The sequence below is a fragment of the Acanthochromis polyacanthus genome, chromosome 22, assembly GCF_021347895.1.
Source record: "Acanthochromis polyacanthus isolate Apoly-LR-REF ecotype Palm Island chromosome 22, KAUST_Apoly_ChrSc, whole genome shotgun sequence".
In the NCBI taxonomy this organism is placed as follows: domain Eukaryota; kingdom Metazoa; phylum Chordata; class Actinopteri; family Pomacentridae; genus Acanthochromis; species Acanthochromis polyacanthus.
This window is the reverse complement of record NC_067134.1, coordinates 30,065,603-30,080,595: the sequence shown is the minus strand read 5'-3', so window position 1 is coordinate 30,080,595 and position 14,993 is coordinate 30,065,603. Positions and strand designations below refer to the sequence as shown.

General features: G+C 37.8%; 2 protein-coding genes across 3 annotated transcripts in view; both read right to left on the bottom strand.

The window, feature by feature from the left end:
- Positions 1–2,211, bottom strand: part of LOC127531852 (uncharacterized) — a 33,869-nt gene extending 31,658 nt beyond the window's left edge. For both annotated transcript variants that reach the window (XM_051942060.1, XM_051942062.1), the window contains exons 1-3: positions 1,784–2,211; positions 1,174–1,578; positions 603–1,013 (exon numbers count right to left, since the gene is read on the bottom strand). The gene's annotated coding sequence lies outside the window, so the exon portion shown is untranslated. The remainder of the gene's footprint in view (positions 1–602; positions 1,014–1,173; positions 1,579–1,783) is intronic.
- LOC127531928 (protein NLRC5-like) lies at positions 1,702–11,428 on the bottom strand. The gene is made up of 8 exons (XM_051942369.1): positions 11,286–11,428; positions 6,457–6,569; positions 6,204–6,340; positions 6,032–6,099; positions 4,630–5,067; positions 2,838–4,452; positions 2,455–2,718; positions 1,702–1,726 (listed from the first exon to the last, which is right to left on the bottom strand). The coding sequence occupies exons 4-8, from the start codon at positions 6,033–6,035 to the stop codon at positions 1,702–1,704; spliced, it is 2,346 nt and encodes a 781-aa protein (XP_051798329.1). The 5' UTR covers positions 6,036–6,099; positions 6,204–6,340; positions 6,457–6,569; positions 11,286–11,428.
- Positions 11,429–14,993: the final 3,565 nt, after the last annotated feature.

Here is a 14,993-nt window from a genome sequence, read left to right as displayed (position 1 = left end):
CTTCAGTCCACTTCCATCTTGATGAACTATAAGCAATCAAAATAGCGACAACTCTCTGGGGATCTCAACAAGAAGTTCATACTTATCTGCTATTCTGGGAGCAATATCCACAACATCCAGGACAGGCAACTCAACCAAAAAATTCAAGCTCTTGGCCACTGGCCATCTCTGACATGTTGTTCATACACCTGCAACAATGCCAATGACCTTGGTCAAGTCCACCTTCAACTGAATGTCATGATCACAAACTTGGGAAGGTCCATTGCAGTCTTTAGTGAAGAGTGTCACCCGAGACGGAACCTCCACATTCAGCTGCCTTTCACTCAAGCTTTGAACATCATGGTATCCCAGATCAGCCAACCAGCCAACCAGAAAACATTCACATCCATCCTCATCCTTACATCCTATAGTCTTCCACATCATCCAACACTACCGTTCCTCACTAAAGCTACCAACTCGCTTTGTTGTGGCATGGTCCTTGCTAGTGCATTAAACCTTATTTATACATGTCAGTATGAAATTTGCTACATTTCAATCTGTATGTGGAAACACTCAAATGAGATAGCAGAAATCAGAAATCGTTAAAGAGATAATCCATTCACCTGAGCTGTGAGATATAAGGCAGACACTGCAGGAAACTCCTCATTTCACTCTCTTCATGTGACCAGCCTGTCAGCTCCACTGGTTTCTTCTCTGATTGGAGTTTCAGCACTTCCAGGAGGATGGAGGTCTTTCTCTCTGAGAGGTCCATGGACCAGACTGCAGGACCAGACTGGAAAACTGACTGTAATGATGGAAGGACTCTGAAACCTGTTTCAGTCACATACGAGTACAGGTCCAGGAGGAAATCACACCATTTCTGTTTGAGAGGGAATGTTTTGTATGTGCAGACTGATGATAACAGCTCCAGTATCTTCTCTCGTTTCTGCTGCTTCCTCTCTGCAGCTGCTGCACAGAACAGCATCTCCAAGAATCTGGGTTCTTCTTGAGGTTCTGGTAACTGAGGCACGAAACTGAAATCATGTAATTAAAATACTGTTATTTTCCATTAAAAAGAATTGAATCTTTTCTATAATTTCTGGTATGAAATTTGTTATATTTTAATCTCTACTAAGAACCTCTCAAACAGGGCAGAAAAAACATAAATCATGAAAAACATTATGACTCATTCACCTGAGCTGTGAGATATAAGGCAGACACTGCAGGAAACTCCTCACTTCACTCTCTTCATGTGACCAGCCTGTCAGCTCCACTGGTTTCTTCTCTGATTGGAGTTTCAGCACTTCCAGGAGGATGGAGGTCTTTCTCTCTGAGAGGTCTATGGACCAGACTGCAGGAGTTGACTGGAAAACTGACTGTAATGATGGAAGGACTCTTGAACTTGTTTTAGCCTCATAAGAGTACAGGTCCAGGAGGAAATCACACCATTTTTGTTTTAGAGAAAATGTTTTGTATGTGCACACTGATAACAGCTCCAGTATCTTCTCTCCTGTTTGCTCTTCTCTCTCTGCTGCTGCACAGAACAGATTCCCCAAGAACCTGATTTCTTCTGAAGTTTCTGATAACAGTGGCACAACACTAAAAGCATAAAGAAAAAAAAGAATATTTTGTAACCCTTTGATGCACAGAATGGGTCAGGAGATACCCATTTTTCATTGGATTTAGGTCATTTTTGACCCATGTTGTGCATCAAAGAATCAATCAAAAGGACAAACCCCAAGACAAACTGAAAAGAGAAAGGCAGTTTCTTGTGAAAATAGAAATCATGAAAAAGATCATTTACCTGAGCTGTGAGATATAAGGCAGACACTGCAGGAAACTCCTCACTTCACTCTCTTCATGTGACCAGCCTGTCAGCTCCACTGGTTTCTTCTCTGATTGGAGTTTCAGCACTTCCAGGAGGATGGAGGTCTTTCTCTCTGAGAGGTCTATGGACCACACTGAAGGAGATGACTGGAAAAGCAGCCTCAGTTTTGGAAGGATACTCAAAAATCCTTCATTCCTAACATGTTGGTACAGATCGAGATAGAGGTTACTTAAGTCACTTTGATGAGGGAACAATGAGAGGAGCATATTCACTGCATTTGGGAAGCTTTGCTCATTGTGAAGTGCTGCCTTCAGGCATAAATCCAGTAACAGTCTCCTTTGTTGCCTCTCCAGTGTCCCATGGAATTGCTCATGGTTCCACAAACCTGGACTTCTGGTGGTCATCCTAAATCTGCATAAAAATACAAAGTTTATTAAGTTCATTAGCAACACAATTGAACACTCATCACAGAACAACAATTTTTTCTAAGCTCACACCTTTAACCCACAGGATTCAGTCATCCTATTAATAGCACCATTGTTGTGATGGGATTTGTGTGAGCATAACTCTAGACAGAAGGACTTACATTTTAACATTGACAGATTGGTTAAATTATGTGGAATCAAAGTTTGACTAAAACTACATACCTGAGTGAGCTGACGTATGGCAAAGCCTCTATTAAGGACTCACACAGACTCTGGCAGACAAGAGTTTCTCTGTCCCAGTAGAGGCAGATATTGACCTTTGTTGTCATCCTCTTCATGACTTCCACAGCTCTTTCAAACAGCTGTTTTTTACCCTCCACTGGAAGGTGCAGCTGATTTTCAATGAGGCTAAGTAAGCTGACAAAGTCCATCTGTTCTTCACTGAGAAGGAAAATCTTCCACAGCTGCTGTGGCAAAGGGTCACACCTGTAGTTTAAGGAATAACCTCATGATCAAACAAATCCGCAGTAGAATATCATTCTCATTATACTGTATTTTGCAGCCTGAGCAGTAATATGACACTAAAAACACACTCTCACTCATACCATTGGATATTTTGAAGGCATCCAAACAGTTGTCTCATTCCTCGCTCTGATATCGTGACATCATCAAGGTTCAACCATATTTTCCGTCCCTTCGACTGATTGACCACATAGGCCACAGCACAGCAGAGGTAAGGATCAAGACTCTCTCCACAGAGGTCAAGACGGTAGTCCAGTTTGTCTAGAAGGTAGATGCATGCCTCTGGACTCTGGGACTCATACAAGCACTGACATAAGAACAACGTGTCGACATCAAGCCCACCGTCTTCAGTGTCAACCACATCTGGGACAAATGTGGTTATGAGCTCCTTGAAGAACCAGTCAGATGTACTGTTGAGCTCCTCAACTGGAACCAGACACTTCATCCAACTTGGGCTCTTCTTGTTCAACAGTCGACACATGAAAGGGATCAAATGTTTCATGTGTTTCTTGTCCTCAGTGAGGCTCTGCTGAAAAACATTCCTGATTTTATCAGGATTCTTTAAGAGCCACATGGCTGCAAAAAACTCCTGCAGTGTGTAATGGAGGAATACGTGTCTAGTTTCTGTTTCAGTTCGGCTGACTTTGATAAAAAGTGGTTTCAGGAAGGAAAGGACACAGCTGTCTTTACAGGGCACTTCATTCAGGTTCACAGTTTTTCCCTGAGTTGCATTGAAAGCTATTTCAGCCAAAAACAATATTTCCTCTCTCTTGGTTTTGATGAAGGTGTTTAGATCTTCTGTTTTGTTGCTGTTTACCTGAAGGCAGTAACGAACAATGTCAATGTAGATTTCTGTTATAGTGCATGGCTGTGGAGAGTGTTCTGATGAAGAGCAGGCAGCCACCATCAGAGCATACATTGGTACATGGCAAAGAGTCAGCAACTCCAATCTGCTCAAAACCTTCTGTGCATCGCAGAGTGTTGCAGATAAGTAGGACTTTATGGTCTGCTCACTAAATCCTTTCACCTCCACTCTGAGACAGTCCCCAGAGAAGAAGTCTTTCTCGTCATCTGGTCTGCATGTTATGATGATCTTTGCATCAGGTAGTAGTTCTTTCTCTACAAGGTCCTCCACCACTGATGGAGACAGATCTGTGATGCCATCAAAAATGATGGTAACATTGTCAGAGTTACTCTTTATATCCTGTAAAACCTCATCCATGCCTACATCTGGTTCACTGAACTTATTAAAAAGAAATTCCTTCAGGGTCATAGCGGGTGTGGTTTGGGACATTTTCCTCATGTCAAAGTAGAACATGTAATCTAACTCCTTCTTGTCCTTTTCTGCCCACAGTCTCAACATTTCACGAACGACTGCCGTCTTTCCAATTCCAGGCTTCCCGACCAAGAGGATGTCTTCCTGTGTTTTCAGAAGGTCAGTGGGGGAAATTTCTGGTTTGTCCTCAGGGATGTATGTCCTCAGTTTCTTAGGTCGACTCATCTTACTTTTCTTTCTCTTCCATTTCTTGATTTTAGATGGAGATGGGCTTTTCTGTGTATCCAATACAAGTGAGGTGTATGACAGATCAGGCCTCCTTTTGTCTTCAAACAGTTTTTTACTTGGATTCCAAAACTCTTTAGATAATTTCTGTGCTTTCAACTTCAACTTTTTCTGATATCTGTGGCACGGTCTTGGTCCTAAAATAAAATAACAGTAAGAAAATAAACGTAATATGACAAAACCACAGTTTTCTCCTGAACTCTTGTTAAATTTCAAATATTTGTACACAGACACAATAAAATGCATTATGTAGAATTGCTAAATTTAGTAATAAGAAATGTGACACATTTGAAGCAGAATTTTCTTCACAATACCTTGCAGGTAGTCCACATCCATTTGCGTTTCTTCCTTGAAAGAAAAGCAGCTGATCCAGTGGTGCAGGTCAAACTTCTGGGTTCCAGTGGAAGTTCCAGTGTTTTTCTCAGGGAGAGGAGGCGGCCTCTCTAAAGTCCTCTTCCTCGTCACGTCAATAATTCTGAGTAACTCGTAGCAGGCTGCTTCCCCCTTTTTTATGACCTTGTCCAGGATTTTTCTGGTTCTATCGAAGTCATCACGCTCTGTCTGTATTTTGCTGACCTCCTCATCACTGAGAACTCCTTTCTGATACAAGTTCTCCAGAATCACAGAGAGATTCTGTAATTCTCCCACAAGGCGCCCTCTGGCTCTACTGACATAATTTAAGGCAGACTGTGATGTACAAGCCATGTTTCCAGACTCCTGTGAGTTCTGCACACAGACCAAACGCCAATGACCTGCAGAACAAGACACCAGATTAACAAATGTTCAATAACTACTCTGCCTGTGATGTATCAGATGTTACTCAGGAACTTAGATGAAGCAATATTTGCAGTTCAACATCAACTCTAATGGTGTATCTCAGTTAAAAGTAGGCGAGTACTGATGTGTTATTTTTTAAGCCAGTTTTGATCAAGATTTTGAGTAATCAATCAAACTGATAATCTATATTAGGAAACAATACACATTGGCAGTAAAAATGAAAACCTTTTTCAAATTTGGAATAACACAAATTTCAAGGCAAACCTTCACTGAAACGTCTTTGTCTAATTATGTTCTACATACGTCTGATTAATGGGCCAGGCCAATAACCAGTCCATAACTAATTCAATGATAGATATCCATGTCCTACTGAAGAATATGCTACCAAAATGGGAAGGTAGGGATCCAAACACTAATCCTGTCTGTAAACACAGGTAAAACACCTGGTTAAATCTGTGGCTTCTGAGGAAGTTTAAAAGTTGTAAACCCACCAGGATTGTCACTTTGAGGCTGAGTGCTGAAACACACTATTCACCACACCAAAGACTCTAACAGCTCCAAGTAAAGTTAATACTGAACATCTCTGAACTGTTAAGTCTCACATAGTAATGCTCTACAGGTCTGACCAATAAACTGTAGTTTGCTGTGGACGTGTTAATATGCATTTGATAATGTGTACATTTTGTTCACATCAATGAATCATGTTCAAATCATGTTTACTTTTCTTATTATTCATCTGCAGTGTTTAATTCATTTGTGAATATTGTGAAACAGAAAATTGGCATGTTATTGTGTGGAATGTGTTCTAAACATAGATTCATGGTTTTATTGTCAAACTAAAATGTTTGAAGACATCAAAACAAATTTACCACATTTGTAAGAACACCATCACACACAGCTCCGTGCAGACTGCTCAGTAAATCAGAGAGAAACACTTACACATCAGCCTCAAAGTCTCCTGTGATGACAAACTATCAGCTGCTCAGCATCTTTAGAATGAGATTTTCCTTATAAGACAAAGACAAGAAAAATATCACAGTAAAAAACTGTAAGACAATAATAATAATAATGTCGGAATAGCTTTGATCTATGATTGGTTAATGTCACACACCATCACACCTGCTCCTCTCTGCACTGGGACCAGGAGGCCACATGAGCCGAGTGAGATTCTCTTCATTTTCTGTGGGATGAAAATAAACCGCCTCACAAAGAATTGTTGGATAGCAAGTGACATGAGACTGAGGCCACCTGTAAAATATATAAAGGGTCACGATTCCAAAAAAACATTAAATTTCATGCTAATCTAGTTATTTGCTGGAACACAGACAAATAAAGCTGTTGACAGAAAGTTTGTCTGAGCTCACCTGAAGGTACCTGCAGGGTTTATGACTCTAAAACAGCATTTTGGATCCAGCCATGGTTCAGTATGAAACTTTCACAACTGATGTGGAAATTTGAAACCTCCAGTCTGCACACACTGAGAATAGATTTCACAGTAAAGTAGAATAGATCCTCTGTCCAGCAGTGAAACTTTTGAAATGAAAAATATTTACATATTTAACAAATGTAATGTTTCATTTCCACAAGAGGAGGCGATGGATCTTCAAGAACTTCTAACAAGGCAGCTTAACGCTTTTGTGGAAAAACATCAAATCCAAATGATGACAGAATCCTAACATTTTTATGTGACTTTAAGCATTTTGGGAGGTGACTTTTAGGCTTTCTGAGCAGTAGTGACAAATCTGTAGGCTTCTATTTCGTCCCCGTCGAGTTTCAGGGGAAGTGTGAGATTGAGATCTAGTCAAGGCTGAAAAGCGTTTTCACCTTCTCTGAAAATTTTAAAACACACACATGATTTATATTGTGATTAAGTTCTTATTGTCCCTAAAAGACACGACAACTGAAAATCAACCAACATACAAGAGAGTTCCTTTAAGCTACAAGCAAATACAGTCTCTGGGACCAACCAAACTAAAGATGATTTTAAGCAGAATTAGAGCATGTATGAACTCTTTTTACAGACTTTTTATGCAATCATAAGTAAGGACAGAAAAAAATAATCTAGTTTTGTTTGTATGCATCAGTTTATTTCTCTTGAGGGAAAGAAAGCAAAACATGTTAAACAGAAAAAAACAAGATAACTACTACTGGATCATTAGCTTCACTTGTTAGCTTTAGCTGTAGGTAACAAAGTTGCGTACACCGGTCTCATAAAAAAAAACATGTAAAAGAGGAAAATTAAAGTCAATTCCCAATGGATTATTGGCTTATAAATTATATTCATTTGTTAGTTAAAACCTGTTTAAAGCAGTTGGCTAGAAAGGAAAATATGTCAAAAAGAACTGTATCATAAAAATCTTTATGATACTGTCTATGCTCCAAACAGATACTCTTGCTAGCACCGTTACAAAGTTAGCTAACTTAATGCAAATAAAAACAGCTTGAAAAAAGTCAAGACGCCGAAGTTACTCACACACTGCTGGTTTTGTCTTCGATGGGCAAAAACAAACAGTTCGGTAAAGTTGGAGAGACATTCACAGATCCAGACTTCTGGCATCAATAACTCATTAGATATACGTTGTCAAAACATAAACGAAGCCTCTTTCCCATTGTTGTAAGGTAGAGGTTGTGCTACAAGGCCAGTTTTATCAAAAGTCGCAACATTGGTGTCTATGCTCAGCCGGCCTTTCAGTAACTTTACTCTTCTACACTACAGTGTCATTAACATTACTGCCTGCCGTTGGCTCTTGTTTATCATGCTACAACACTTAGTTTTATATATATAATGGATAGAGGAAACAGACGAGGAAAATTGGAATGAAGCTTGTTCAAAGGCACAGAAACAAACAATAAATACAAGATTTAAACTATTGCAGTATAAATGGCTAATGAGAGTGTACATCACTCCTGCCATGCTCCACCATATGTCAGCATAAATCCCAGACACAGGACATGAGACCTGCTTAAAATATTGTATTTGTCTATCTGGCACTGTATTTAGTTACATTTACTTCTAGTGACTTGTATTTTACATGTTCCATTTTGATATTATGATTATAATTATTGTCTTACCTAATTTATAATTCTTCATTTCTACATTGATTCATTATTTGCTTAACCATTATTTATTTACAGATTTTTAAAAAAATTTATTGAATTTGCTTTTGTTACGGCTGTGCCTCTGTCCGCCTCCCCCTGTCTGGTAATTTGTATTTTTGTGTGCTGGGCTGCTGTCACCCCGCCTCCTTGTCCGTCCCACCACACCTGCAACATCTGGAGCTGAGGTTGGATTGGAGCAGGGGAGGGACGACCGCTTCAATCGAGGGTCCAGCAGCTGTTAAAAGGCCTGTTGATGCCAGGCGTGAACTAACCGTGACATCACCCGTTGGTTTCAACGCCGAGAAAATGAAGCCCGGATTTTGCTACTTCCTGGTTGCCGTTTTGGATTTTTTGGAGCCAGTGACGTAAAAAGCGTCATCAAACAGGCTGGACCGGAGAGCAACTGGGGGCAGGATTGGCTGAGGACTCTCTTATCCCGCCCACATTTTACCGCAGAGGCTTCTGTTGCTGTCTATCAAGTATAGCCACGCTCCCTGGCTCCGCCAACTTTAATGATTTATTTAAAATTCAGTATTGATTTATTTTAAGATCGGCCACCTGATCTCTCATTTTGACCATGAAAACTAACGGGGAAAAAATCCTGAGCCGTAGAAAATCATTCTATCAAATTTTATTTTTTCCAAAAATGAATTGGGGTCTATGGAGAAAAAGATTTTTGGAGCCAACCCTAGCGGACGGCGTGATATTGCAAGTTTTTGACTCTTCTGGGTTGGCTTCAATTCTGGAGCCAGATGCTATGTCCACTATATATACAGTCTATGGTTGATGCCAGCATTCGGTGGCAGTTCCTCAGGAAGGGATCTGTCCGTGTTGACTCTGTGAACTCGTCTGTGAGGCTGGAAGCTAGTCAGAAGTGTGAAGTTAAACCATATCTGAAACCTTTGATAGCTTTAGTTAGGGGTGCTTTTGCCTTTGTATTTCTATTTGGAGCTTTTATTTGTGTCTGATGTATTTTTATTTTTGCCACAGTCTAGTGGAGTTTACTTCCTAGAGAAGGCCACTTTGGTTCGATTTGTTTCTTTAATTTCAGCAGCACCCATTTACTTTCAGATCCCTCACTTTGTCTGTTGAAACCTACCCTTATCAAGAATAAAACAGACTCGATTCTGGAAATTCATTGCTTTCATTTGCATTTGTTAAAATTCGGTTACACTAGACAGTGGGGTTGTAACAGCTTTGTTTTATTATTATTTTCTTTTGTTTTGCTAAGAAATCATTGAATGATACAAAGAGTTACAATGGTGCAGTGTGTGGGTGTTTGCACATATGTGTTCTTTTGTTAATTTACAAAATCTGATAATAAAGATATTGTAGGAGAAAAAAAATCACAATTTTAAGGTATTTTTAGAATAAAAAAAGCAATAACTTCACTCTTATACACTGTAGTGTCACCAAATTCACTGGAGCCTTCAACTGGCTCCTGCTGGTCAGACTACAACTCTTGGTTTGAGACTAGATATTTTTGCATAATTTAAAGGAATTTTTATTAGTAGTAAAAGTCAATAACTTCACTCTTATACACTGTAGAAAAAATAAACTCCATCCAAACATCAAAGAGGTCCTGCTGATCCTACCTTCAGATTTTTACTTCCAAGTATTGTCTGTACAGTCCTTAACTTGGAAAATATCATTAGCAGTTGAACATTCTGGTTTAAATGAATCAATTAACGCTGCAGCCTTGTCAGAAGGTCTTTCTTCCCAATCGTCAGTACTTGAGGAGTCTAAACAGTTTAGTTTGGTATATTGGTGTTATCTGATATTCTCTTGGGTGAGGATTCGAAGTTCTGTTACTGTTGTCAACTGGCCATTCAGTAAATAAATTGTCCAAGTAAAATCTGCAGTCAAGTGTCATTTGTTTACGTCACCATGACTCCTGGACAGCCTGCTGCTGCTGCTGAAAAAAATCCCAGAGAAAACACTGTATAGCACTACATACATGAAGAAAAGAGCCATCAAAGCTAATTTACTCATTAATCCTTCAAATTCACACACAACTGCACACACTGGATCTTATGCACAACTTCACATGGCGATAAACAACCAAAATAAAATAAAATTCTGTCACTTTTGGTAATCAGTGTTCCACAATCGACCCAGAAAATGGATGATCACTTTTATATGTTACAACAAAAAATATTTGAGATATGTAACAATTTCAAAAATCCTTGAAATCATGAAAAATTGTTAAATATCAAATCAAGAGTTGTAGTTTGATCAGCAGGAGCCAACTGATGGTTGGACAGAGTGTAATTTTTCTACAGTACATAAGAGTGAAGTTACTGAATTTTATTACTAATAAAATGATAATAAAATAAGAAAAATTCCATAAATTTATGAAAAACAGTTAATATCAAACCAAAGGCTGTAGTATGACCAGCAAATATGACCAGCAGGAGCTAACTGATGACTCCAGTGATTTTGGTGACTCTTCAGTACAGAAGAGTGAAGTTATTGAATTTTACTACTAATATAAATTCCTTAAAATTCAGATTTTTTACTGAGTATCAAACCAAGAGCTGTATTATGACCAGAAGGACCCAATTAATGTCTTCAGTAAATGTGGTGGCTCTACAGTGTATAAGAGTGAAGTTTTTGAATATTTGTGTCTCTCTTCGCTGTTGCAGCGGTTTGTAATTTGCAGACGGTCCCTGTTCACTCGTCACACCGCCGGCTGCTGATAGACACCAATATTATTTCTGCAGCTTTAAAGACAGCGACTTTTGATAAAACTGGCCTTGTAGCACATTATCTGGCTTACAATGATTTGAAAGAGGCATCTTTTATGTTTTCACAATATATATCTCATTAGTTATTGATGCCGGAAGTCCGAATCTGTGAATCTCTTTCTAACTTTACCGAACTCCATCAGGACGTTAGCACTGATTAAACTGACGCTTATTTGTGAACTACAGGCCGATTCAGAAATGATTCCTCAACTGTTTTTCTGTTTAAAACTCCAGACTTCACTTCTGTATGAAGAACTAAAGGGTATGGTTTCTTTCTCAGCCCCACAAAAGATAAGTCAACATTTTCCACCTTTCAGAAAGTTTTCAGCTCTTCTTCTGGATCTTACCTGCGTGTCGCTGCGTCCACTGCCTCCAGATGTCACAGAGGTTTTTCAGTGGGTTTCTCCCACAGACAGACTGCGCTTTGTCCGTGTGTCTTTCCACGTAGTGACTGAAATTATTTCCTGGTCTGTGTCTGTGTTCGTTTCACTTCTCTAGATCACCTCTGCAAACATCATTCTGAGACTGAACCCCTCTTGTTGGAACATGTCTGTGCTGCATCAAATACTAATGATCTAATACAAATTTTCACTTCTGTCCAAACTCATCACATTTAACAGCTTCTTACGTTTTCCTTTAACGACCTGAACATGTTTCTATCAGGAAGCTTCCAAAAAATTCAAGTGTTTGCTCCAAATCTTCACTTTATTTAGTCTAAAATTAGACTGTGTTGTATTTGTTTGGTTCACTGAAAATCTCAAACCACTCCTTCACTTGTTCAGTTCCCTCTCACCTGTTAAATGTTCATATTTGTCTCTTTTGTCCAAACTGACAATAAATAAATATTTTACTTGATCAAAATGTAAACAAAGATTAATTATCAGCCACACAGTTCTTAGGGTTCTTTATATCGACAAATAGCGTCACTTCCCTCATAGATTTTATTTTCTGATCTCAGAGCTGAAATTCTCTTAGTGTCATTTTAAATACAGACAAGTGAAGTAAATAAAATGGGCTCTAAAATACTGATTAAATAAATGTTGACCCTGTAATGTTGGAATGATCTGATCCATCATCTGGTGTTTTATCTTCACAAGAATTCATAATTATAGAAAATGCAGCTGACTACTGTGGAAATAGTTCACAGCTGTACTAATTAAATTCAGATATATGAAACTGAAATATACATAAATCTGAATGAATATGTGAATAAAATCAACCTATATTCAGAGCTGATATTTGTATTAAGTTTATTTTTGGTTAAAATTGTTCATCTTGTTAGTTCTTTTGGTCATTTCACGTCTATTTCATCAGTTTTTGTCTCTTTTTTTCTTCAGTTTTGCTCATTTTATCTCTCATTTTAGCAATTTTGCATCACTTAAAATTGTTTTTGTTTAATTTTGGTCATTTTCGATCTCATTTGGATCATTTTGTGCATTTCAGCATGTTTTTAGGGGAAAAATGTTGTATAAATCAGACTGTAAATGATCTATGAACAACGCTCTCTATAAGCCTGAATATTGAATAGAATAAATTTGGACAGCTTTGTGAATGTAAGTGAAGATTTCTGGATCATTTTGGTCATTTTGAGACCAAAAGTGGCCAAAATGGGACTAAAATTGCAAAAATGACAAAAATGAAAGACAAAATTAACCAAAACCAGGCACACAAATTAGCAACAAAATGACGAAAATGAGACACAAAATGTACAAAATGAAAAAAGCAATCTTAAACTGGTGCAAAATGACTAAAATGAGAGATAAAATGAGCAAAACAGAGCAAAAAAGATGAAAAATGAAACAGAAATGGCCAGTGAGTCACAGAATGGACAAACTGACATGAAATGACTAATATGAGCAACAAGAACACTTTTAAACAAAAACAACCTTACAGACACATGAAATGAATCATAAAATGACCAAAATGGTACAAAAACAACATAAAGAGATGTAACATTACCTGAATTAGACACATAAATGACCAAAACTTGATGCAAAATAAACAAAATTACCACAAAAAAACATGAAAAGATGCAACATGTTTAAAAATGGACCAAAAGATGTAAACTGATCAAAATTAAACACATTCTGACACAAAATGAGCAAAATTAGCCTCAAAATGACCAAACTGATCCAGAAATCTTCTCTTACATTCACCAAGCTGTCCACATTTATTCTGTTCAATACTCAGGCTTCTGCAGAGAGGTTTGTTCATAGATCATTTACAGTCTGATTTACACCATTTTTATCTTAAAAACGTACTGAAATGCACAAAATGACCAAAATTTCTAATAAGAACAACCCTAAAGACAAAAACTGACCAAAATTAGAGACACAACCATCAAAATGAGCCACAAACTGAACAATTTGAAACATAAACAACTTTAAAGACAATCAGAATCACCAAAATAAACCACACAATGACCAAGATGGTACAAAAGCAACAAAAAGAGACAAAAAAATGACCTGAATTAGATAAAAACACGACCAAAATTAGCCTCAAAATGACCAGATTGATCCAGAAATGTTTACTTACATTCATCACGGTCCAGATTTATTCTATTCAATATTCTGAGGCTTTTTACACAGAGGTTTGTTCAGAGATTATTTACAGTCTGATTTAAGCCACTTTCTTCCCTAAAAACAGACTGAAATGTACAAAATGATCCAAATGAGATGTTCATTTTGTGTCTCATTTTTGTTGCTAATTCTAGTCATGCATTTCTTTAAGGTCGTCTTTCTTCAGTTTTGCTCATTTTGTGTCTCATTCGGGTCATGTTGCATCTCTTTATGTTGTCTGTTGTACCATTTCTGTCATCTGGTGGCTGGTTTTTATCATTTGGTGGATCATATTGGTCTGTGGTTTGTTTGAATCATTTTGTGGTTCACCCTCCATAATTGTGTGGTAAAATCCTCTGATCAGACCTGTTGACTGATTTGTTCCATGTTTCTACCAACAACAACTCAAACTTGCTTCTCTATCAGGTGTATTTTATGCTACACTGGACTCTCTTCAGGTTTTACAGACGCAGTGATCTCAGACTTCATTTGCATATAGAATAGAATAGAATAGAATAGAATAGAATAGAATAGAATGTGCTTCATTGTCATTATACAGTGTATAACCAGATTGGAGAGCTTCTCTTTTTCAGTGCAAACAGTCTATTTAAAATATACAGTATAAATATCAGAGTGAATGAGACAGTGGTGGATGTTACACATTTCAATGATTTGCCTCCTCCAACTCTCACACTCCTCCACCTCATCGATCATAAGACCTCTCTGTGCTTTTGAGGAACTGAAACTCTCTGTTTTGGACCGTCTTGACCACTCCACCCAACTTCTGTTGTCTGCAGCTCAGAGAAGGCCTCTGATGGGGAAATGGAGAAGCTGATGTCAGCGTCTGTCAGTGACACCCCATTGTGTAATCTTTTTGGACAATCTGCACACACTTATAAAAATCCCCAAAGTCCATTTAGAGTTTAACAGTCTTTACAGTGAACATTTCACTTTACGTCTTCACTTCTTTAACCCAAGTTTCTCATGAAAGTTAAAGCCATTAAAACATCTCAGTTTGATAGTAATCTAAACCCTTGAAAGCATTTCATTCTCAGTTTCTCATATTAATCAAATCCATCACCCTTCAGTGAGTTACTGACTTTTAAATGAAGATTATAAAAATAAGTCTTCAAGTTAGCTTCATCACATTCACTGGGTTCTAGCATAATGTAGTTATAAATTTGATTCATCTTTAGTGTGAAACTTTTACTTTGCAGCTATATTTTAAAAATGTTGCTCATTTTAAGGGAAGACATTAAAGGATGGTTTTCTGAGTTCAATGAATTAAAGGTTTAACTGATTAAAATGTGTTTGTTTCCATTTTAAATGTGTGGATTTAATGACTACAGCTGTATTTTATATTATTGTGAATTCTAAATGAGATCAAACACCAGATGATGGATCAGTTCATTCAACATTACACGCTCAGTATTGATTTAATGAGTCTTTGCTTTCATTTCATGTGTCTGTATTTAAAATGACTCCTATTAAAACATG